The sequence below is a fragment of the Gouania willdenowi genome, chromosome 14, assembly GCF_900634775.1.
Source record: "Gouania willdenowi chromosome 14, fGouWil2.1, whole genome shotgun sequence".
NCBI classification, from domain to species: domain Eukaryota; kingdom Metazoa; phylum Chordata; class Actinopteri; order Blenniiformes; family Gobiesocidae; genus Gouania; species Gouania willdenowi.
In genome coordinates, this window is record NC_041057.1 from 23,992,718 (window position 1) to 24,016,887 (window position 24,170).

General features: G+C 37.9%; 1 protein-coding gene across 2 annotated transcripts in view; it reads right to left on the reverse strand.

The window, feature by feature from the left end:
- rnf43 (ring finger protein 43) overlaps positions 1-24,170 on the reverse strand; it is a 143,511-nt gene that overhangs the window by 15,123 nt on the left and 104,218 nt on the right. For both annotated transcript variants that reach the window (XM_028467102.1, XM_028467103.1), the window contains exon 2: positions 22,104-22,217. In XM_028467102.1, coding sequence (XP_028322903.1) covers positions 22,104-22,217 — 114 coding nt within the window. The remainder of the gene's footprint in view (positions 1-22,103; positions 22,218-24,170) is intronic.

Consider the following 24,170-nt stretch of genomic DNA (forward strand, 5'->3'; position numbering starts at 1 on the left):
CGAACATATATATCACTCAAATGATGGGGACGGAAGAAAAAACCTCAGGATCTGAGGTTAGGTTATCGCTTTACTGAAAATCTCAATATTGATGTGATTAAGGTTAATCGTTCAGCCTTACTAATTGGTTATTTTAAAGATTAAACAATGACAATTTTTTTTAGGATTTTTGTTGTAAACAGAGGGGGTACCACAGAGCAATTGTCTTGTTCCAGAGTGCACATTATTTAATAAACATGATTGATTTTAACTTTTGATCAGGATTTGGTCCACCTTCCTCTCTCCCTGATCTTTTTTTTTTTAAACTGATGTAATTTATGTAAACCATAACATGTTTCAAATGTAACAAGATATGTATATAATAGTTTTATTTATCTATCTATAAAGCAAAGGAGCTGATGTAATTTTAACATGGCAGCGCTCAGGGTAAAGTAGTCCCAGTTTTAAAAGTTAATCAAATGAATATGGTGAAAAATAATAAGTTTTGTTAGGCACAGATCTTCTAATAAGGTCATTTCAAAGGTTTTAGGCCAAATTTGTAAAAACAGTGGAGGATCCCTTTAATACAGATGAAACAGAGATGTTGTTTGTATCCAGTGAAACAGAACCATTGGTTGTTTAATGTCTTATTGAGCAAGCCCGACTTGAAGCCGAGCATCATTTCTAAACATAAGTGGGAATCGTTTCAAGTATCCATCCAATCCATGTGCATTTCACCAACCTCTGCATATATGACAAATTGTTTCACTTAATTACTGTTGTAGTGGATCAAACTGTAGCTTTACGCTGTACATAGTATGAAAATAGTTGGAAATCAGTCTGACCAGTGTGGACAGAAGTCTAAGGTCTGTGAGAATTTCATTTACCAAGCAGCAGCAGCAGCAGCAGCCAACGCACACACCTCAGGTGCACACAGCTGCGCCTCTGCGATGCAGCACCCATTGTCCTTCACGGAAAAGGAGTGGACGGCACAGATAAAATAAAATGATATGTAACACATTTTGTCCCGTCCAGAACTGGTAAATGTGAACATATTAAAAATGCTGATAACTGATGGAAGATTTGACTGGGAATGGCCACATTTCAGGACCGCTCCACCCAGCGTGCGTAACACGCACAATGACTGACTCAAGTGCAGGGGCAGAATAGCTCGCGGCCAGAAACAGCGCCGCTGTGTGGCTTTTCAGACTTACGGACATGAAAGAATAGAGCCCTACATGCTGTTTACCAAGCTGTACATTCAGGTCACAGTTTGCGTCTGCCTGTCTGTGCGTGTGTGTGAGCCTGTGTGTGTGTTAAACTGATTGCTGGGTGCTGTGCACGAGTTAAGCTCAAAGGTGTGGCTCTCCTAGGTTTCCATTACTCACAGCAGTCCTTTGATCTGCCGGAGGATGACGGGGGAGAGAACGTACTGTATGAAGAGGAAGGAGGTAGTGGTAATTGTGTGTGTGTGTGTGTGTGTGTGTGTGTGTGTGTGTGTGTGTGTGTGTGTGTGTGTGTGTGTGTGTGTGTGTGGTCAGGCATGCTCTGGCAGGTGAGCAGATTCCACACTAAGAAAAAGTATTAAGAAGCCTAAGGAGGGGGGTCTGATTTACACACTCCTCCTACTTGTACCTTGCATTAATCCTGGTCACACACAGACACACACACATAGACACACACCACACACCTACACAGACACACACACAGGCGCCTCAGTTTCTAGTTGAAAAAGCTCCAATCCAGATCCAAACGTCATTGAGGACCCTCGAGGCCTTGAGGCTGACTCCGCCTCCTGTTGTTGGCGGGCCTTGGCTGATTTGTGGTGACACATTTGAAACGCAAAGCACAGGGTGACAGAGAAAGAGCAGTCATCTGATACAATGTTGGTGGCTGGGAAGGACATCAAAGAGTCCTGTGTGGGGGTTGAATGTAAGTGATGGGGCTGCTGGTGACAGCACTGATGATTAAATGGAAAGGCCACAGCACAACACACACCACCAAGTGACCTCACACACAGCAGTGTTTAAACTTTGGAGTGAGAAAAACATACAAGAATAGTTAGCGTACCGTAAACGAGTCAGGAAAAAGACAAACAGCCATGATGAAGCCCAAACCCCCAAATACTTCCAATAATGTACATTTCACGGCCTTTGTGGAAGAAGAAAACCTTCATGGCCCCATATTACAATGTTTTTCTATTTTGAGCTAAACCACAGGTTTAGTGAGGGAATCAGGTTAAGCAGACAGTTTGGAAACCTTTTGTACATTTTTAGCTTTGCTGGAACAAACACAAAGGCTGACAATGAAAGAAGTATATATCTAATACTCCTCTGCTTGTCTTAACAGCTAGCTTATTACAAATTTGAGTGAAACACAAAAAAGAATTATAGATTAGCTACTGCTAAAAAAGACTTAATAGTGTAATTCAAACAACATAAAACAGGAGGGTCAAAACCCATGTAAATTCAAAGCTGGTTGGCCAGATAAGATAAGTCTTCCCATAATTAATAATTACCAACATGTTATATTTATTTTAATTATTTGTTATTATAAGGAAGTTTTTTCGAAAAACATTTTATAAAATGTTTTAAACTACAAAGAGAAACAGCTTTATTTTAGCGGAAAATTATACACGTTTCTGATGATGATGATGGTGTGTGTGTGCGTGTGCGTGTGTGTTTTAAAAATGAATATCTGGTAAAAACTCTAATAAAAGTTCAGTATGAGTTGTGTATATATATATAGATATATACAGTTTATATAATATACAACATATATATATATGTTTGTGTGAGTTTATGTATATATTTCAAACGTGGTTTTCACAATCATACCTAGTGAATATTTATATGTAACAAAGACATTAAAATAGAAAATCAATACAAAACTACTTTAGGATTCTTGTCTTCTTTCACATCTTTACACTTTATTAAGTGACCAGGCAAACCAGAATCAACCCTTTATATTAACCCTTATGGAGACTTTTGTCCTCCTCTAAAAGTGATTTCATTTGGAAAATGTAGAATCATGTTTGATAAACAGGAAACTGTCTGACTAGTACAAATATTTGAAGCGTGGCATAAAGGGACCCCCACTGTTTTTACAGCTTTGGCCTAAAGCTTCCAAATGTACTTATTAGATGGTCTGTGGTGAAAAACTTGTGTTACATGGACCTACATTCCTTTTTTTGCCTTTTGAAGATAAACCTGATTTCCAAAGAGCCAGGGTGCTGCCATCATGCAAAGCGTGATGGGTTAATGATTGGCTGAACTGCCTCGACCAAACACTGTAGCTGTGTTTCCATTACAGATTTTTGCAAAATAAAAGAGATATTACTAAATGTTGACTAAGTATAATTGCATTGAACGTTATTTTGGGTAGAAGCCTCGTAACTTCCATGAAATCTCATCCTGCGAGATTTTGCTGCAGAAAGAACCTCCTTATAACACTCCGCATTCCTTTGTTGTTTCACGTCTAATGTGGCAGGAATAATTTTAAAGTATAATGCTAAGAAATGTCCCGGTCTCCTCTTCTGTTTACACTCAAAGAGCAGTGGTCATGTGACTAGGTACGTGACATCATGTGTCTATTTGCGGAAAAAGTGTTTCCATAGCGCTTTTGCGACACATTTCAATATCGAAATGTCTGAAATACCTCCTCGTGAAGGCTTGAAACCTTTTAAGCGATATTTGAGTGTTTTTCCAAAATGTTGTTGTTTCCATGACCAGTTTTTATTAAGCTATTTAGATTTTGCGCATTTCAGAGGGTAATGCAAATGCAGCTATTGACTAAATGTGTTTGTGGCTTTGTTTGCTTTAACAAAGTTTAAGTGGGACAAAAACTTGCAGATTGTATTTCCATGTTTTACTATCTCTGAGGAAATAATTCAGGTATGTTTAAGTGGGTTTGAGCTGCTGCATGCACACATTACAGCAAATGAAAAGATATATTATCCCTTTAGTTCACTTCAAAACACATTTCATAGCAGTAGGTAATCAACAAGACATATTTCAGCTGTTACACACACAGCTTGTGTTCCAATCAATGTAAACACCATCAGCTGGTTCAAGCACTTGCTCGGCTTTTCCTGCTTCTTTCCGATCAGGGAAATGTCACAGATTGTTACTAATTGGCTGAAACGGAGCAACCTCTAATGAGAATATAAGCAAAAGTAAATAGAAAAGAGATGACTGGCTGAAATGGATTTACAGTACAACTGTTATGAATGAAAGCATCGCTGTGCTACAAACCTACTGAAAGCTATGTGTTGTGCATGTAAATCATAATAAAACAGGATGTTAGAAATATGATTAGGAGTGAACTAGAAGAAGAACATAAATATTGTTCTTCATAATCACTTTAATCACCTGAGATTGTCTGAGGACATAAAATCACTGAAACATAAGTTTCATAAGTGGCTGAAATTAGCTGTATCATTAGATAAACCCTGAGTTGGACTGCAGAGAGAAAAACAATGTAAGGTGTTCTCCAAATTGTCCAGTGGGAACACAAAAACAATCAACGTCACCTCAACCTGTGTGTGTGTGTGTGTGTTACAGACTGGTGACAACACAAACACTAAAGGGAAGCCAATTAGAGGGCCTTTCCCGGTCTTTAAAGAGGCAGATAGTGTTCTTGTTTTTCTAAAGCATCCTGTTATTTAATCAGGCCTGTAAGTGAGAGCCTGACACTCCTTCTACAGTGCAAAGCAGCTTCCCTCCATCCCTCCCCTCTCATCGTTCCTGCTCCGAGCCCTACATCTCATTCAACAGCTCTTGTAAGCCTCCAGGAATTCATTCTTGGAACACGCCATGCAGTAAGCCATGTCTTTCTGTAGAGCAAACACAGAGTGAGACACACAGCCAGCACAATCTGTACTGTGTCAGCCTCAAACCAGTTTGAAGCCTTCTAAGCAAACTGGTGTGCATTTCCTTCTAAAATATTTGCTATCAATAAAACATTTTAGTGCAAAGGAAATTAAGGATTTTTTTTTAATTTTTATTCACTTGAATATTTGACACGAGAAGGATTTTGGTATATGATATGGTATATGGTATATAGCTCAGGTGGTAGTGGGTCGTCTTCTGATCGAGAGGTTGGGGGTTCGATCCCAGTACCTGACTATGTGTCGAAGTGTCCTTGGTCAAAACACTGAACCCTAAGTTGCTCCCAGTGGTCGACTAGCGCCTTGCATGGCAGTCTGTCCCACTGGTGTGTGAATGTGAGAGTGATTGGGTGAATGAGCTGATATGTAAAGCGCTTTGGGACTGCTTCAGTGTGGTGATAAAACGCTATATAAATCAAGTCCATTTTACCATATGACTGAATCAATGTAAACAATAAATGAGGTTAAACAATGAAATTGTGTTTATTATTTTCATCACTGAGTGCTAACACAATGTGCATTATGAATACAGAAAATGACTGCAGTGTTCACAAAGCACAAAATTAAATTTAATAAGCTATATTCATGCTTTTCTGGATTTTTTTGTAAACTTTCTAAAACAATGTTTTTGTGTATTAAAATTAAAATCAGCACAGTACAGTACATTCCAGAGAAGTGGAAACTCAACAGTGTTTAAAATAGTTAGAATATCCGTGGCATGAAATAAACAGCAAACACAATTCAGCAACTGATGAAGCTGAATTGTGTTTGAAATCGTCTTTCGAATTTATAATACATCACTAATCCAACGAGAGTATTTTGTTCTACAGAATGTGAATATAGTTGAAAACAATGCATTTGATCAATACTTCTCAAAAATGGCGATATATGACATAAATGTAAACATTGTTTTCCCCAATAAAGTCTTAACAGAAAGATGATTCCTCAAATCACTGGTTCAAATGCTACACAGGCACTTTTATTAACAAACAGCTCCACAATATCAACATGTGCTAATTTCCAGCCCAGTCTCACAAAGTTTGTAAGAATGACACGAAATGAACTTGGATTTATGTTGAGTGCGCGGCAACACGATTTCCGCAAATTATTTTTATCGCCTAAAATATAAATCGCGATGTATCGTAAATGTCGATATATCAGCTAGGCCTAATCACAGTGGGCTCTATTCTCCCATGTCCAAAAAGCCGAGCAGCTGCGCTGTTTTTGGCTGTGTGCTATTCTCCCTCTGTACTCAAGTCAGTCACTGCGCGCCTTCATCCCATATACGCACTGAGTGCGTATGTTGGTGTCTCATTCAAATATGGCTTTCCGCGCATTCCCCGGTGTGTGTAAACTTTCCTCTTACGCGCTTCTAACCCTGGAATAAGTGAGGCGCCCTGATAAGGTGAAACATTATATTGCACTTTTTGGACTTGAGCAAAAAAGCGTTCAAGTCCAGACGGGAGAATAGACCTCAGTATGCTGTGTTTCAAGTTATTTACAGTCATGCAGCTCGCATGACTGGAAAGCAAAGTCTATGTGGCATGAAGTAAAATAACCGCAATATGTAAAACAACATGGCATCTTCAAGATTTCAGATTAGAATCTGAGATGACTTCTTATGCATTAATCATATATGAACCTAATAAATAAATAGTCTTAACTACGGTGAATTAGGCAGGGGTACACAAAATAATCGGGATGTTTTTGTCCCGATTTTCCCGACAGAAGACGGCCAGTGCCTGATTAATCCTATAAGATTATCATGTGGTCTAAGGTGTGTTTTGTCCCAATAATCGGCTCCAAAACCAGTTGTTCTGCACTGCTGGGTACAGGCAACTCGGAACTTGGCAAATCCAAAATGAAAATTCCAGTTCCACTAAGTTCAGCGGCCCAACGTCAAAATATCTCAAACATATCTGACTGCTATAATATTACATTTTCTTCACTAACTCGGAGCTTTGACATCAGATGGCGTTCCAATTCACTTTTTCAAGTAGGAGGTCAGAAAATCTGGAGTTCTGGGTTGGTTGGAACGCAGCATTAGATCACATGGTAAGATTTTGATCATGTGATATTTTTGGCTAGGAGAAAGATCGGTGGTGGGACAGAATGGTTTGTGGTGTGCCATGTTGAGATTATTGGAGCTAACCACACGATCAAAAGTGTTCTAAGCCCGATTTTTTTTTTCTTCATGTGTAGGGTCTTTAACAGATAAAAAATATCTTTAGATTTAGAACAATATCTCTGTGTGTACCCCACTTTACATACGACCGTGGCTTTCTGTCTGTCCTGCGAATCTGTTCTATAAAATTCCTGTCAAAAGCTAAGTGAAGGAGGGTTAAGGGCTTTTGCCACAGCTTAACCTTAAGGCAGGCATACACTGTGCAATTTTTGGCCCATTTTGAGCCAATTTTCGACTCGTGCGGCTATTTTTGTGTCTGCTAGATCGTGTGTCGTGTATCGTGTATTGAGTCACGAGAAGCGATTAACACCTCAAGACCAGCTCCCGATCAGCAATCGTATGGTCGCTCCTCGTGAGAGTATCTCACAGTTGAAGCAGTGCCACAGACCAGCTTACCTTAAACCCTCACACTGTGCATGCGCGAACACCGTAAGTAAGTAACGTCTATTTAAATAGCACCTTTCACAGACAGAGGTAACAAGGTGCTTTACATATCCACTCATTCACACACATTCTGCAAGGCGCTAGTCAACCATTGGGAGCAACTTGGGGTCTTCGTCTTCTTCTTCGTCTTCTTCTTCGTCTTCTTCTAATTTGTACGTTGTATTTCCGGAAACAAGACCCTAACATGTTGTGTATGAATGTACAGTGTGAGCAGTCAGATCGTGTCAGAGTGTCGGTCTGTATAGTGTGAGAGCATGCATTGTGAGCTGTGCACATTCGGGCGCTACACGAGTCGCACAGTTTGACAACAATTCAAAAAATTGCAGTGTATCCCAGCCTTTAGTAAGAGTTATACAGATTCACACAGCAATAAAGAAAGTTGCTCCTTAGGCCTTTGCCTACAGTGCTACACTCACAAGGCCTGTTTTCTGGTCTTCTCTAACCACTGAGAGATGCTCCGTGTTCACTTTCATGGGAAGGTAGTTATTAGTAAAACAAACCTGTCTACTTGCCACATCACTTTCAGGCGGTGACCTTGCCAAAGCCTCGGGCATGCTTGGTTATTTTCTTAACGTAAAGGAAAATGAGCATAATATAAGTGAGCTAAGAAGCACAGAGAGAGAGAGGGACAGTGGAAAACTGTTTTATATGGGAATGCTTCACTTAATCTCATAAAGGCAGTGTAAAAACCTCCATCTGTTTGAGGAGCAGTTCAAAAGAGACTCCACATGCCTCTACTTGCTGCTATATAAAAACAAGCTTCTAATATAGCTCTTCAAGAGGCCAGCGCCTCAGCATGCACACTGTGAAAAGGGATGAGCCAGGCCAGGGATGGAGGGTTAGAACCAGAATGAGGAAGGTTAACAGGCGAGAATGTGAGCAGAAGATGAGACAGACTGGTGACAACACAAAAAGGAGTCATTGGATGTATAAAAGGCAAAAAGCAACATTTTCCTGTCAACAGCTGGCCTGTGATGGGTACATGTGACCTTGAAAAATCAGACAGACAGGAGGAGTGTGGGTCGCCCTCTGGCTCCATGGGCCACTCCTCTAAAACAACCCGTTTACCTTTCTAACAGTCTCCTGCTCTTCTTTTCCCTCTTCGTGTTTCACCATCAGACTCACATTTGCTATTAAAACAGGAATGTCCTGGCAAGTATGACATCTTGTGGTTTATTGCAAGAAGTGAGGGGCACCACGATTATTTTTAGGATCTTGAGGATTAAACTGGGCTTTCCCCTTTATCAATAAAACTCTTTAGAGCTTGAGGCAAGCCCATCAATCTCCATACTTAGGGAGTTAAAAAAAAAAAGAAAAGAAAAGGCTAAATTATAGTAAGGGATTTCTTTGATCCATTTGAACAGCAGAAAGCAAAAGTTCGTACTACTGCAGGATCATGCCTCTTTAGTCAGGTTATCCTGCACAGCAAAGCAACGAAACACCTTTAGGGCTCTTCTGTCCATAGCTGGGACAAGACTGGGCCGATTCCATCAGCAAAGCTATTTTCATGAGCCCCCCTCTAAAAACTCCATGGTTTTAACTGCTGCAAGATCAAAGTGCTAATACAGCAGTAATAATAAGTTACAATCCTATGAACGCTTCATTCATGAGGGAAAGGCCATGATACAGTACAATTGTAACTCCAGCTCCATTAAGCTCTCATCATAGGAGCTTATTTGCCAGCCATCTGAAGAAAAACATCTTCACTGATGATAGCTGAGGAGGAACAAGAGATGAGCCTGTTACTAGAGATGTTCCATATCTGCTTTTCAATGATAATCAACCTAATTTCACATTGTGTACATCTCCATGGAAATAATAGGTTATGCCTACTTTTATAATGTGACATCCACAGTGTCTTTCACAGATTTAAATTTTTTTATTTAGAACAAACAAATGGAAAAAAAATGGATCAAAACAAATGAACAATTTTCAACAGAAATCTCTATGAAATAAAAAAAAAAGTCAATTTCAATATAATACACATTTGATTCGTTCGACAAGAGATACAAAGAAGCCTAGACTTCACCATTAACAACTGAAAAAATCCAATGAAATTATATATTATAATTAATCATTCAAAACATAACTTGATTTCACCATCACTTCAAAGCTCCGTGCTACTTTTGCTCTCACATGTTTTTTTATGGGGTTTCCAGCAGATTTTGTGACCAAGAATTACACCCAGTAATGTATGTTCATTACTTTTAATTGCGTGTTTATTTTGCATTTTCCAAACAGCATAAGTTTGGTTTTGAGCGCAGCACATATCGGTTTTTCAATATCAGTGGAAAAACAGATTCTGATGTCAGCTTATCACAAGTTAATATTGGTGGGCTGATCTCTACTCTTTATTTGTAATTATTGCTATCATAACCATTGAATAGAAAAATTTTAATTGACGCATGAAGTGCATTAACAAATTTGCCTCTGTTGCTGTGCTTATAAATTGTCATTCCACCCCAACAATAATTCCCTCGTTTCCAAGGAGGCATATTATCTACCAACTTTTTAAACTAGAAGCAATTCATTACCAGGGTTTTAACACGGCATCAACTGCACTCTGACTCTTTTCCCAAGCATGACACTGCATGCTATTTTTAGTGCAGCATTTGCGTCAGATCATGTGTGCCAATGACAGACTGATAAAAACTTGACCGACCAACTTTCCTTTTGAAGTGACAAGTGAGATGTGCCGCCCGAATTCAAACACCTTGAGAAACAAACACTTTTCATTCTTAAATACCAGAAGCTGCCCTGCAATGAGGGCGGCGTGTTTACCCTCAGGCCACGTATAATTAGTCTAGCATGCACATGACGCTCTAAAAGGGAGAACACGCACACACATTGTAGCGTGTGTGAAAGTTTTTGGCCTATTTTTGGAGGTTCTATATTAGCTGCTTTCATCGTTTAAATGAATCCAGCAGTTGACATAATATCAAGTTAGAATGAGAATGAGCTCATTGAAATAATACAATGTTAAGTATTTTAGGCTGGTTAAACTGAAGTAAACTTGTTGTCTTGTTAATCTGTGTTTTACTGATTAAATTAAAAATATACATCAGAGCCCAGATAAGATGAATGAAATTTAAATCTTTTTCATTTTTGGTTTCTAGAGGCTAATTAATCCTAAAAAAGGATTAATTAAACTATTTAGTTTTCTCTTTATTTTCTCGAATCAAATGCATATTTATTTTTACGTGTGCCTGCCCACATCAACACATTAAAGCTGATCATTTCAACGAGCTTGTATATTTTCATGATGCATTTTTGAGCCAGAAGCAGATGCACACTAACTTTATCAGTGTATTATGACCAATTGAATATATAGCGCTGCTGGTATCACTACACAGTAAACCAACCCTTTCATGACAGGGAAATCCTCCTTCAATGACTGTGTGAATAAACAGTTTACAGGCAGGAACATTTGCAAATGCGAAGCTACACCTTAGTAACTTGTGATTGGAAAGATTGGGATGATTTTGCTTCAAACTGGACCATCGTTAATGGAATCTGCTTCTACATTCCACCAGACGCCACTGCTAGGTTTTACAGTAGGGCTAACACACACACACACACACACAGAACTGTTCCTGATTAATAAGGTCCAGGCCAGAACCTATTGTTATCCTCCATGTTCTTCTTCTTCTGAGGAAATCTTCTCATGCACCAATAATCACCATATTTTGCCAGATTGCCTCAGCTGCAAAAACAAAAGTTACGTATGTAACTACAGTTCTATGAATCCCAGATGACCACCAGAGGCGGGGCTGCAAATCGCCTCGTTAGCTCGAGCATGGCCGCTAACTATGGACTAAACCCCGTGCAGCCATCACAAAAACAGAAAGCGATAGCTGAAGCTGTGAAAACACTGACTGGGGCAGATCTCTTAGAACTGCTGCTAACTTTGGCTAACCCAGCGCTAACACACGTACACAGGTAACACACGAAAAACAAGCCGGCTGTACGATACCATCGTATGGCGTCCTATCCAGTCCCTTGGAGGGCGAACACGGGCTCAGCTCAGAAGTTTTCCTCTCCACGATCTTCATGTAACATTTTGAAATTTCACAACAAATCAACCATATGTGCTAAAAAATTGCTGATTTAACCAAAATGTAGCCCCAATATTCTATAAAGTTTTGCACATTATGATATCCATCATTCTGGATTTTTTTTTTCTCCTCCAACAATTTTTGCTCAAATGACACTAAACTTGCTACCGCACATATTCAGACTGTCCTACACAAACAATCTGCAAAGATTTTGTAATTTGTCGAAAATTGAGCCCACAGTGTCCTAAAATGTTTGTTAAAATATTGTAAACATAAATTCTTGCTAAATACTGTCATAGTTGATGATGTTTGGAAAATATCAGAATTTAATCTCAAAAACTTAATTTTTAAACAGCATTTTGAATTTCGCTCTCGTGAACAATTGGGGTCAATCAAAAATGGCATTTTTAAACCTCACTTTTTCACTTATGGAGCCAATACATCATTGTTAACATCTCCATGCTGTCTAGTTGCAATATGTGTATTTTTGGATGTCTGTCTTAATAAGGGAATTTCAAATTTAAAGTGTACATGTTACACTTGTTGCTATTCTTAACATATTTGTCATATGCATCTCAGAGTCAGAGGAGATTATTTCTTTCACTTTGAAATACGCAAATCACGTCAGTGAATATCTCTTCATATCTACTGAATCTTCTTGCAGCTCCAGATGCCACAACAATAACACTATTTTTTAACCTGGGAGATTTTCTAATGTGTGGCTACAACAAGTCACATCTAAACCCGCAGAGATATAGTGTAAATATTGTTGATACAACCTTCTATCTATTAAGATCACACATAAGTTTCAGTTGAGGAATAACTTTCTACTCCCTTATTTCACACTTTTTATGACAAACAAGAGTAGAGTTGTTGCCATAAGCATAGACATAACAAATTATAACTGTAACAACTGTAAGAAGATTACGCTTTGAGTTTTCTAAAAGAGTCTGAGGTCAAAATGCAGTTCCAAAGCTTGTTTTGGTAGCTTAAACTTGAACCACATTCCTGCTGCTCAGGACTCTTCTTTGTCCAAAACACTCTTTGGCAGAGATTCATGGGAACTGGAGTGTGTGATGACAACAGAAGACTTATCGCTCTGTTTTCCCGTCCTTGGACTTCTAAAACACCAGATTCTTCAGAAACATCAACCGTAGAAAGCAGCTGATTAGCACTCTCGGCCTGTTTCCTGGTCGTATCTTTTATTGTTTACTCAGTGCACCTCTGTGTTATGGCAGACACAAAAATCAATCAATCCGTCTTATGTACGTATTCCCAGTGAAATGGTCTTTAGTTGTTTATGCGTATTGGATCTCACTCAGCACAGGCAAAGTGGACATTGATATAGTGATGATGCCCTTATTTGTGTTTCCTAGTTGCTAACAAGACAACCGGAAAGTCAAGATAAATTAGTTTGTATAGACTCTCAGGCCAAGGCTGTGGTTCCTGTGGGTCCTGTAGGGAAGTGTTTTTCAACCTTTGGGTCGTGACTCCATGTGGGGTCAGCTGGAATTTAAATGGAGAAATGAAATGTCTAGTAATAAAAAAATGTATTACTGATTAGAAATAGATTTAAAAAACAAAACAAAAAAAAAAAAAAACATGATTTTAAACAACTGTATTTTATACCCACTTTCTCAAATATAAATCGAGTTAAAATAAAACAAAATATAAAGAAAAGAAGAAAATACATGAAACTAACCTTAACCCATAATAAATTGAAGGGGGGTATTATGTAAAATCAACTTTTTCAAGATTTATATCATGTTACTATGTCATTCCCTCATTAAAAACATGCCTGGAGTTGCCATGGCTCATTCATGTATGTTTGAGTAATCTTTAAAAACTCTGACGGCAGCCATTTTAGGTGTAGCTACCCTGAGTTGTCCTAGGAACGCCCCCACCTCCTGGAGACGCCTCGGACCTTTCATCACCAACCGAGTTACCGCCCACCGCTCCACAGCAGAGCTTTTTTTTTTTTTTTAATTTGCTGCAAAAAAACATGATACCCCTCCTTTAATAAAATACAGTAAAAAAAAACATCTGAGCCGGCGCATCTTTTCACTTTGTACGCTAATCCTCATTATTATGTATTTGTCACACAGTATAACACACCTGATCAAAAATTATTTCTAGAAAAATAAAATATTTGGGTTTGCAAGAAATATATAATCAGAAAAAGGTTGGGAACCACTGCTGAACGGTCAGAAATTTGCTCCCAGGCCAGCCTTGCTAAAGATATTAGCCATGAACCGCTAACCAGATGGAGTACTGCCAATGCTTTTTGCACCGAAAGTGTTTTTTGTTTTTATCTCTAGATAAATACTTTATTAATCCCCATGGGAGAAATCTAGATGTCTTGTAGCTCGCAAGGTCATCATAACAATAAACATGCAATGAATGGGTAAGTCAGCATAATAACTAAAAAAATACATAAGGGAACATCTATTGCACAGAGGTCATGTGGGATGAAGGACCTGTGTGCCTCTCAGTCCACGAGCAAAGGCAGATGAGCCGCTAGGGATGGGTCCCATACACATTTTACACGGTGATGCTGACGTTACATTTCGAAGGCTTGGAGAGGCGGCCCACTGCCAGAAATTAAGAAGAACAAGACGGCTTGGAGACTGAAAGAAGAACAGCCCAGTGGACTAAACTACTGTTTGGTTCCACAGATGCATGCAGAGGCATGCGGATGGGTATTACAGTAAACAGTCACATGAACAGCGAGTAAATAAATAACCGTGTCACAGTTGGAGTGCGGATCGGAAGGCGTATTTTCCCATCCGAGAATGACCCGAGAGTTAAAACCTTGTTTTTTCCTCAAAGAAATGACATATTTACGTTTATTTTAGTGGTAAGCCCACTTCTATTAACAACCAACTGTTAATGTCAACAGATCAGTGCACAAGTAAACATCAAACACAAACAGAGGCGCAGTGCACGCAAGAGACCAAGTGGATTTTTTTACATAAACCATGTATCAAAGATAAGGACAATCCATGTTCATGTGCAGAAAAAGGATTGTTTCAATGGTCGATGCCTTCATAATTGTCCTCCTCTGCTCTATGGTCCTGCAGCGCTGATCCTGCTCCCACTTCACAGCTGCAGCTGCTGCTGTGAGAGCAGGATCAGCGCAGTTGCAGTAGCAGCTGCGATGATAAAATATTTCATTTATTTAATTGCAGTAATAAAACATGCATTGCTGTCACAAAAAGATTGCACTTAGTGCACATAGTGTTGACCTTCGCCAGCATGTGCAAACAAGTTATAATAAAAACACATTTTTATTTTTTCATTTCGTTTTCTACATTATTAAATGTTTGTGCAGGAGACAGAGAAGTCCACCTGCTTCCAAATGAACTTCTTCAAATGTCATTTTGTGCTTTGCACTCACCTCTCCACATTGAACGAGCAAAATGTTCACTTAAATAGGGCGGTCTCAACAATGTCTATAGGCACACCTACTCGTGGGGCAATGTTAGTGAATTCCCCACAGCAGGTGAGGAAACAGCGCCACCATAGGATTTAGGGGCGCACCTGGTTTAGCACCCTTTATTCCTAATGCTAATTTAATTCAGAATTAAACTTAATTCCTAATTAGGTAGCTGGTTTATTCTGTTTTTAATTCCAAATTAATAATTCTTCTTTCTTGTAAACAGTTAACAACACATAAAGCTGCTTTAAGTTAATTCTGGTCGTTTTGCGCATGCGCGACTTGCGCCGATGACGCATTTGGTGACGACATAATCCAACATGGCTGCCCGGACTAGAGCCAAGATAATAACAATAAGAGACCCATGGACTTTTTTTTTTTTTTTTTTTTTTTTTGGCTCTAGTGGCCTTTATATGACAGTTGCTTGACAGGAAAGGGGGTCAGAGAGAGCAGGGAATGACACGCAGGAAAGGGTCCCAGGCCGGGAATCGAACCTGGACCCGCTGCAGGTGAGGAGCTATAGCCTCTGTACACGGGGCGGGCGCTCTACCCACTGAGCTAAACACCGCCCCCACATGGACTTATTAAACACACATGGAGATCAGCAAACGGAGCTGACTTCACCGGAGCTAATTCTGCAAGTGATCAAAGCAGTGTAAACCTATCTGACAAGGTGCAGTTAGCATATTACCCGCAGGAAAGCAGGTGGAGCATGCACCTTGTCTTCATCAGGCTGAAAAACAAAACTTGTTTTCATGCAGTAATTTACAATTAATTTCATATCAAAAAACCACTCAGGACATGGTGGAGTGTGTACTTGAATGCGTTAAAGACTAAAAAGAATTTGGGTTAAATGCAGTGATGTTTGGTTCTTGCTGGTTGATTAGCAAAGCAGAGCCACGGTTGCAAATAGCTAGCAGAGGCATGCAACCAACGACTATAGTTTAGTTTAAATAAATAGATTTGGAACAACAAAGTAAATATAAATAATCTTAGGCGAGGGATCAAAGTGAATCTAAAAGTCTGACGCATTTCCTACAGGGTAAAAAGTCAATGGTATACCTGCTGCTTTTCACATTTTGTCAAAATATCCAATTTTTCCAGATGTTTCACTGTGTTCCTTCCTCTTGACTCATCTCAAAAGACTTCAAGACTCTGAACGCAGATACTTGAAAGAAATGAGGCCAAAAAAAGTCAGCTGTCATTGCAGTTTAAAAGCCTGCCTCTGCTTAAAACAGCTGCATGAATAGCCTGAGGTCAGTGTCCCCTTACAGACTATAGGACAGAACCATTGTCAGTGCCATAGTGATTCATTCCTCCTTCAAAAGGCTTCACTTGTGTTCAATTGTTTCCTGTTTATGGGTCCATTCTTTTCTTTACAGTATTTGAATGTTGGGATGTTACTCCTGATGAATCTGTCTACACGTGTTGCAACACTGGCACAGCAGATTTCCCTCCACTGCAATATATTACAAAGAGCACAACTAACACTGCCTCTCTCATGCCCCTCTACATGTGGTGACAACCTGAAAAAATTTGTTCAGTTGGCAATCTTATTATATCAATGCAAAAAGCAAACACAGCAGCCCTCATTTATCAATCTTATATGAAAACGTGTGCAGATTTGAGAGCAGAATTGGTCGTACAACAGGAAACGCGTGTGATTTAGGACGTTGATGAATGTGGGGGCGGAATTCGATCATCATTAACATGCTACGTCATTAAAAATTCCTGGTTCGAAGGCGTCGTCCACTGTCAATCATAGAAAGAAAAAAAATAAAAAATATGACCAAAACAGAATATAAAGATATCTACGGAGCACCTGAAGAGACTAATTTGAAGTTTTCTGTACTTCTAAACACTCTAAATATACAACAAAATGCATTTAAGTGCTAAAAAAGTGGATTTAGCATGATATGTCCCCTTTAAGCTAAAATTATGAAATCTTTTCAGTGACATTGTTACTAAAAGAAGCATTTGGCATCTTTGAGTGTGTTCTAAAATTCAATTTTAGTCTTGCATGAACAAGTGATATTACTCAAATGGAGAACAATAGTAACAGTAGGTATGGGAAAAAACTAACCAATTATTATTAACCAATGGGTTACATACATTTCACCCTTAAACATAATAATCTATATTTGAATACAATAAATGACAAATATATTAGAAGACCCTGAAAAATGGCCTCAATAAATCAAATAAAAACAAATTATGTATTGGAGCGCTTATAAAGAAGTCTTTACATGCAGGTCGATACAATCCAAAACGAATAATTTGTTGATATCAGACCGATATCTGAAATCAATAACGGACTGGGACACTCTTAATTCAAATGCTGGTCCAACTACTAGTTAAGCAACAATCTTCTCCTAAAGACTATCATTATTAGGGCAGTGGTGGTGCAACGTTAATCAGACGGTCACCAGTTCCAATCCATGCTTGGATGTTGAGCAAGTTCATTAACCCTAACTGCTCACGTTGTATGTCGATTTGGAAAAAAGCACTTCTGTAATCTAATTGGCTGATAGTCCTTACATCGCCCTCAAAGACATCTGCTATAATTTAGAATCTAGTGATCAACAAGTCCACTATGTGGCCCATAAGTAACATTTTGGGTTTGCATGCTCATAGCCCTGAGTTTGATTCTCGGTCGACTGATTATTTTGTTTTGCTCATAATTTTTTTACATGTATTATTGACAGTGTTTGGTAGGTTACTCTAAACTTGTAATATATTTATATTACTAGTTACTGGGATAAAAATGTAATATATTTGTTTTACAATATTACTGTTTTTTAAAATGTAACTGAGTTACACTACTTTGAGTTACTTATGGTCCAGAACACTAATTATATCACACTGATAGTGTTCAAATAACATATGTTTAAGTTTTGTTTCAAATACTTCTGCTGTTTCAGGTGCAGAAAACTCTTTTTTCTTCCCCATAAGTTATATTTAACTATAATAATCATATTTTTTCCTCAAATAATTGCAAACAGTGAGGAAACAAATCAAATATGCACTTAAATTAAATATGCATGTAACTTGAGTTGCTTTAATTAACATATTACCACTTTTTACTTTTGTAATGAGTTATACTGCTGAGTTACTTCAAAAAGGAATATATTACTGTAATATATTACAAACATGACGAGTTACTCCCAACTCTGATTATTGAGTTGGTAGTTGAGTTTGAGTTGGTTGGTGTTTTTCCTTTCTGTGCTCTGTGGGTTGTGGTTTCTCTGTTGTTTGGACTAAATATCAATTAAAAATGAATGAAAATTAAAGGCCATTGAATAAGTCATTATTATCATCAAAAAATGTAAGTGACGATAAATAAAGAAACAGATTATGACTGGATTTTTATGATCCTGTCAGTTAAAATGACAGACAACTAAATATTCTGTCACTACTACTGGATCTATGGCTGACCACAGCATGGAATGGAGGGGAGAGAAAGATGAACAAGCCTTTTTTGGCAAATTTGATTTGAGTGGGCAAAGCATTTGCCGTATATAGCCGGCCCTGATTACAACCATGCTGAAAACCAAATGCTTGACATTAAACAAACCAACAAAAATCTAACAGCAAATATTTTAGCCATACTAGAAGTTTCATTCATAGTCCCACTTAACTAACGTATTTTTCTCGACTGTAATTATATAAGCCACATGCAGGTGTTATCTTCAGCTAGACATTCTACTGTGTGCATACGACAAGCTCGCAAGTGTATTCACGTGACCAGAAAATTAATACCCTTGTTATTTGTTCTTTGGTGTAGAGGTTGTTTGACAATGGTACAAATGTCAAAAATAATCATTCCACCTGAAGAAAAAATCTATGTCTGTGCAAGCCGGAGAAGGAGGAGGTTGTTTGGACAGCAGACAACATGAACAGAAAGCATGTGGACAGCCACCTTGTGACATCATTGTAACTTATGCAGCACTTGGCAGCCTTTATGGGAATACCAAAACACTATCTCCTCCCACGCCTTCATGATGGGTGCGTATTTTCACCCTATTTGGTGCAGTTTTATCAACCCAATAAGCATTACTGAAACCACTGCATTTTGTGCATCATCAATGAACATTCATTGATTGGTCTTTTAAAAATGAGGTTTCTGGTTGGTTTTGTGCTTGTTACGGAGAAATAGTAAAAAATGTTTGTTCATTTATGAAATAAATTGAAATTAAAAGCAATGGACTCATTATGATGATTACTAATAGAATATAAAACTTGATTAATTCTTCATACATGGAGCATACATTACACCCTATAAGAGATTCCAAATGAAATTGCACTCTACAGAAAACTGTCAGTATCATATGTGGAACTGCTTCACTTTGGTCATTCTTACACATGTTTTGGGATAGTCAAATCATTTCTGAATTCTGGTCTCATGTAAATTAGGTGTTAGCAGATGTACTGGACATTTTTTACATTCCTAATCCTGCATTTTGTCTCCTTAATGATAATTCTGATGTAACTTTAACACAAATTAAGCTCAAGTTGGTCTTTGCAGGTTTTCTGTCTGCTAAAAAAAACTATTTTAAAACATTGATTTACTCCAGGTATGTGCATGAAATCATTTTGGTCTCAAAGCCTGATCAATATTATCAACCTCGAACATACAACTGCATGTCTTAACAAGGCTCGACCAGCGACTGTTCATCCAAGTTCATCTCTTGGACCAGAGACAATGTGTCGTCTTCCTCACAATGTTCAAAGAATGCACTGTAGATTTATTTGTGTCAATATTAGATGATGACAAGCTTTTCTAATTAGAGCCCGACTGATATGGGATTTTTAAGACTGATGCCGGTACCAATATTGGGGTTTTTCAAACAAGCAGAAATCCAACGTATCTGCCGATAACTGATATATCGGTCGATAGTTGATATATTGTGCGCTATATGTAAAGCCATTGATAAAAAATAACTTGTGCAAACTGTATTTCTGGAATACAATGTATAAAAAATATTCAGAAATAAAGTTGGTCAAATCACAAAATATTAAACATGATTAAATAAAAAAACGGCAAAATGTAACCGTAAACAACTTCTTCCTGTGTTGAAATTTTGTAATCATTACAGCTGATTCAAAAGTGGCAGCTAATAATGCAGAGAGACACAGAATCTCAGTGCAACAAAAAATTGAATACGTCAGTTACAGTTAATTATTGATGGATGTCGATGAATCTGTTATAGCTAAAATTGGCCTGATTAATTGGCCACGCTGATTAATCAGTCAGGCTCTATTTCAAATACACTATGTAAAAGTGCTGCAGTCATTTTACTGATAAACAGGTTTTAAAGAATTATAGAAAACAGAACCCTAAAAGTCTCATATCTGTTGGACATTGGGCCGTCTGAAAACCAAAATAAAACAAGGGACAACAGTGAAACATTATTCTTCAAGGTTCTGAGCGTCACTTTGTTTGGTTTAAAGTCTATTCTGAGTGTATGTGGTGCAACACGAACCCTTTGTGGCTGTCAGAGTATCTATAGATCAGCAGGGCGGGCTGCAGTCAGACTAAACTGTAAACAAGTCCCATCCAGAAACCACAGCTGACCCTACACCGCACATCCCAAACTATCTGTTTCATCCCTTGCAAAAGGCTGAGGGCGAGCTCCTCAACAGCTGCACCATGAATCCAAAGTAAATCCAGCACCATCAAAAGACTTGGATCTCACTCAGGAAGCAAGGATGCAGGTGGTTGGAGCGGAGTTTACCACAACACATACTTTCCAGAGGTCCAAAACAAGACATACATGCACACGCAAATAGTTACTCCTCATTCACTTATCCACATTTCAGGGAGAAGTCAGGCACTGCAAAAAATAAAAAAAATAAAAAAACATCTACAGTTTTTTAGGAGTTGGCTTTGATTGACACCCAATATGAGGGAACAGGGGGAACAGGAAAAAGAAGGAAGAATGTGCCCATATAGTCAGGTGGGTAGCTTCTAAACTTTGAGTTAGTTGAAATACACAAAGATTCAAAATAATCAAGTAAAAAAAAACAAAAAACCAAACAGGTCTAGTGACAGGTCTAACTGTCGGGTACACATACATTTAAGTCACTGTGGGCAGAATCAATCAAACTACTAAGAGGGAAAAGTAGAACGTACAGTAAGTGTCTGTTCAGGCTGGCCTGAATCAGACCAGTGACAGCTGGCGCCTGAAGGCCTTGAATCCATTGCCAGGGCTTATTGCCACTTGCCAGATAGCAGCACTGAGCTAAGCCAATCTCCCTTCAGAAACCCTGACTATAAAAAACTACAATCCTGAGGAAAATGATAAAACCTTTGAAATACTGTTCCCTCTAAACCAATGTCAAACTCAAGGCCCGGTGACCAAATACATCCATTTCTGCCTACGTGAAGATTTTGCTCAAAGTAAAGTTATTATATTTTTTTTACAAATTCTTAAAGTGTCAAAGTTATTTTATCTCTCCAACCCAGGTTGGACCAAAACAACTTAATTCAAACATTTTTATAATCGAAGTAAGAATTTTACTACAATTGTGCCAACACATAGTAGATGCCAGTACCTAACTCGTTACTCTAAAGAAACCATTTTTAAATTTTTTTTTATTAATGAGTAATCTAAAGCATTACTATTTCCAGACCTGTAATCAAATTAAAGTTGTTTCTCCAAATCACTGTGATGTCATTTTCCTCACGTATGCCACAAGTCACACTTTTAGCACAAGTCTTGTGTCACATACTCAAATATGACAGGTACAGGTACATACAGACAAAATATGTCAGGTCAGAAAAGACTGTCATTGTTTATATTTAATAAGTATTAATGTTAAGTGAAATCAAGAAAGACTATGTCATAGATTAAGTCTATTTTTTTATTTTTATAAAATCATGTATTTTTTTCAGGCAACAGCTTGGCCCACTTCAGACAAAAAAGGGCGTAATGTTGCCCCTGAACTAAAATGAGTTTGATACTCCTGCTCTAAAACATCTCACCCCAAAAAACAACATCATCTTCTGAAGTGAAAAAGGATGTGTGCCAAAATGTAAAACAAAAGCGTTGTCACAAAGAGTAAAGGTTTTTAGACATTTAAACTAATAAAATAGCATGTAATGTAAATCATTACCTTATCCAGCAGAGGCAAACAGCGTGGCACCCGACGCTCCAGTTTAACGATGGTAATAAAATCACCGTCCTGTCGCTCATCCTCGCTTGTGTTGCACAGAGAAAGAGGGTGATACTGCAAAAGAAACAAAAAACGCCACAAGATGATACACTTTTTTAATAGTTTTGTTCTTGTGAATACTGATGAAACACTTTTCTTCTGTCAGTTTTTAAACACGTACATTAAAAGTACTTTTAATATTTTAACCAAAGTTAGACCTTACAGCAATACACCATGAAAAATTCCATTACAGTTTGAAGGGTATCAATATACTGATTCTGAATCAGTTTCAAAAATTAATAATCCACTATCTCTCGACATTCTCACAATAAAAAAGAAAAAAAAAAATGAAACATTTTTTTTTTTCTTCCACTCTGTTATGTCGGGTTAGTTCCTTAATTGCCCCACCAAGTATCATCTGGATCCAATCTGGATTGCGCATTTAATTGTGATTTAAAAAAAAAAACATAAATTGCTGAAATAATGCAGAATTAAAATAGTTGATTCGCAAGCGAGGGACGCCATCCCAATAAGTGCGTACGTAGGTAGGTCCTAAAACATTTTGTCAAGCAGGTGACTTCAGGCTGGGCTCTGATTGGTTACTCTAACATTCTGCTCTGGGAGCAGCTCTCTGCATCTTGAGCCAATCAGTATCGTCTTGTGCTATCGTTCATTAAATCTGATTGGTTCCCTACAACTGTCAGTCAAAGTCACAGCCATGGTCAGTGTCTCTGCTCCTGCCAGCATGACGTTATGGTTGCCTAGCAGCAACACACGTCACACAGCAGCACTGCTCACTAGTGGTGAGTATTGACAAGGATGTTGCAATACAATACGTATCGCGATACTTGGTTCATGATACGATATTATCACGATATATTGCAGTATATCGCAATATTCTACCCAGTTAATATCAAAATTAAACAGAGATTGAATGATCAATATCTTCTGATATACAGCAGAGGACAAAGTGAGTCAAAACTATTTGCTTCAAAACATCCTATTTGTTATTTAATATTAGTGTTTTTGCACATTTTCACTAAAAAAAAGAAAATACAGTGTTACACACTGCCATCATAAATTAAAGTGCAACAACTTTCTTTTCACTGAAACTACTGTGTAGAAGTCTCAAAGTAGCCATTAAAACATAATGTATTGTGTAACAACTGTAAGTGAAAACATTAAGGTTAAAGCACCCTAAGTTACTGATAATGCACAAAAAAAGTAAAAAAATATATCATTTATCCTATTGTGTAAGTTTAAGCACTGATATGAACAGATTATATGAAAATAAAATGTCTGTGCATACATAAATATTGCAGGCATCACACACTGCCATCATAAAATCAAGTGCATCAAATAACCATAGCAACACAATGAAAGCATTGTAACCACCACTGAAATATTGCACAAATACACAAAAATACTGATTAAATGTAAAAAAATATTAATAATTTTTTAAATTAAAAAATCTATTTAAAATCGGCACCCAAAAAATTGCGATGTATTGTGAAATCGATTGTTTTTTTCACACCCCTACTGCTCACACCTGCGCTTTTTAAAAATGTCCACTACAATAGGTCTTTAAGCTTGCACAATTCCAGACGTGAGTGGGAAAATGTCAGTGGAGGTGATTACAAAAGTCAAATAAAGACCATTTATTCAGCCAATATAAATATTATGTATGGCCATTTAAAGACCAAATCGTACTTATGGATTGACAGTTAATAAATAAACTAATAAATATTGTTGAGAGAAAATGTTTCTGTGTATTACAGGTCCAAATGTTAATATTTTGATGAATACTGTGTTCAGTGATCAATACATTGAATTACTTCACAAATTACAAGCTTTAATTATGACTAGTTGCTTTCTTGTTCACCCCTTTACTAATCATAACACTACTGCAGACGCCTCACCCCATATGAGTCGGGCGGGTGGGGGTTCATGGCCCAGAGAAGGCGTCCTTATTTTCATTTTTAAAAGGTGGTAATTAACCCCATAAAGTAGAGCCTGTTTTTCAGCAAC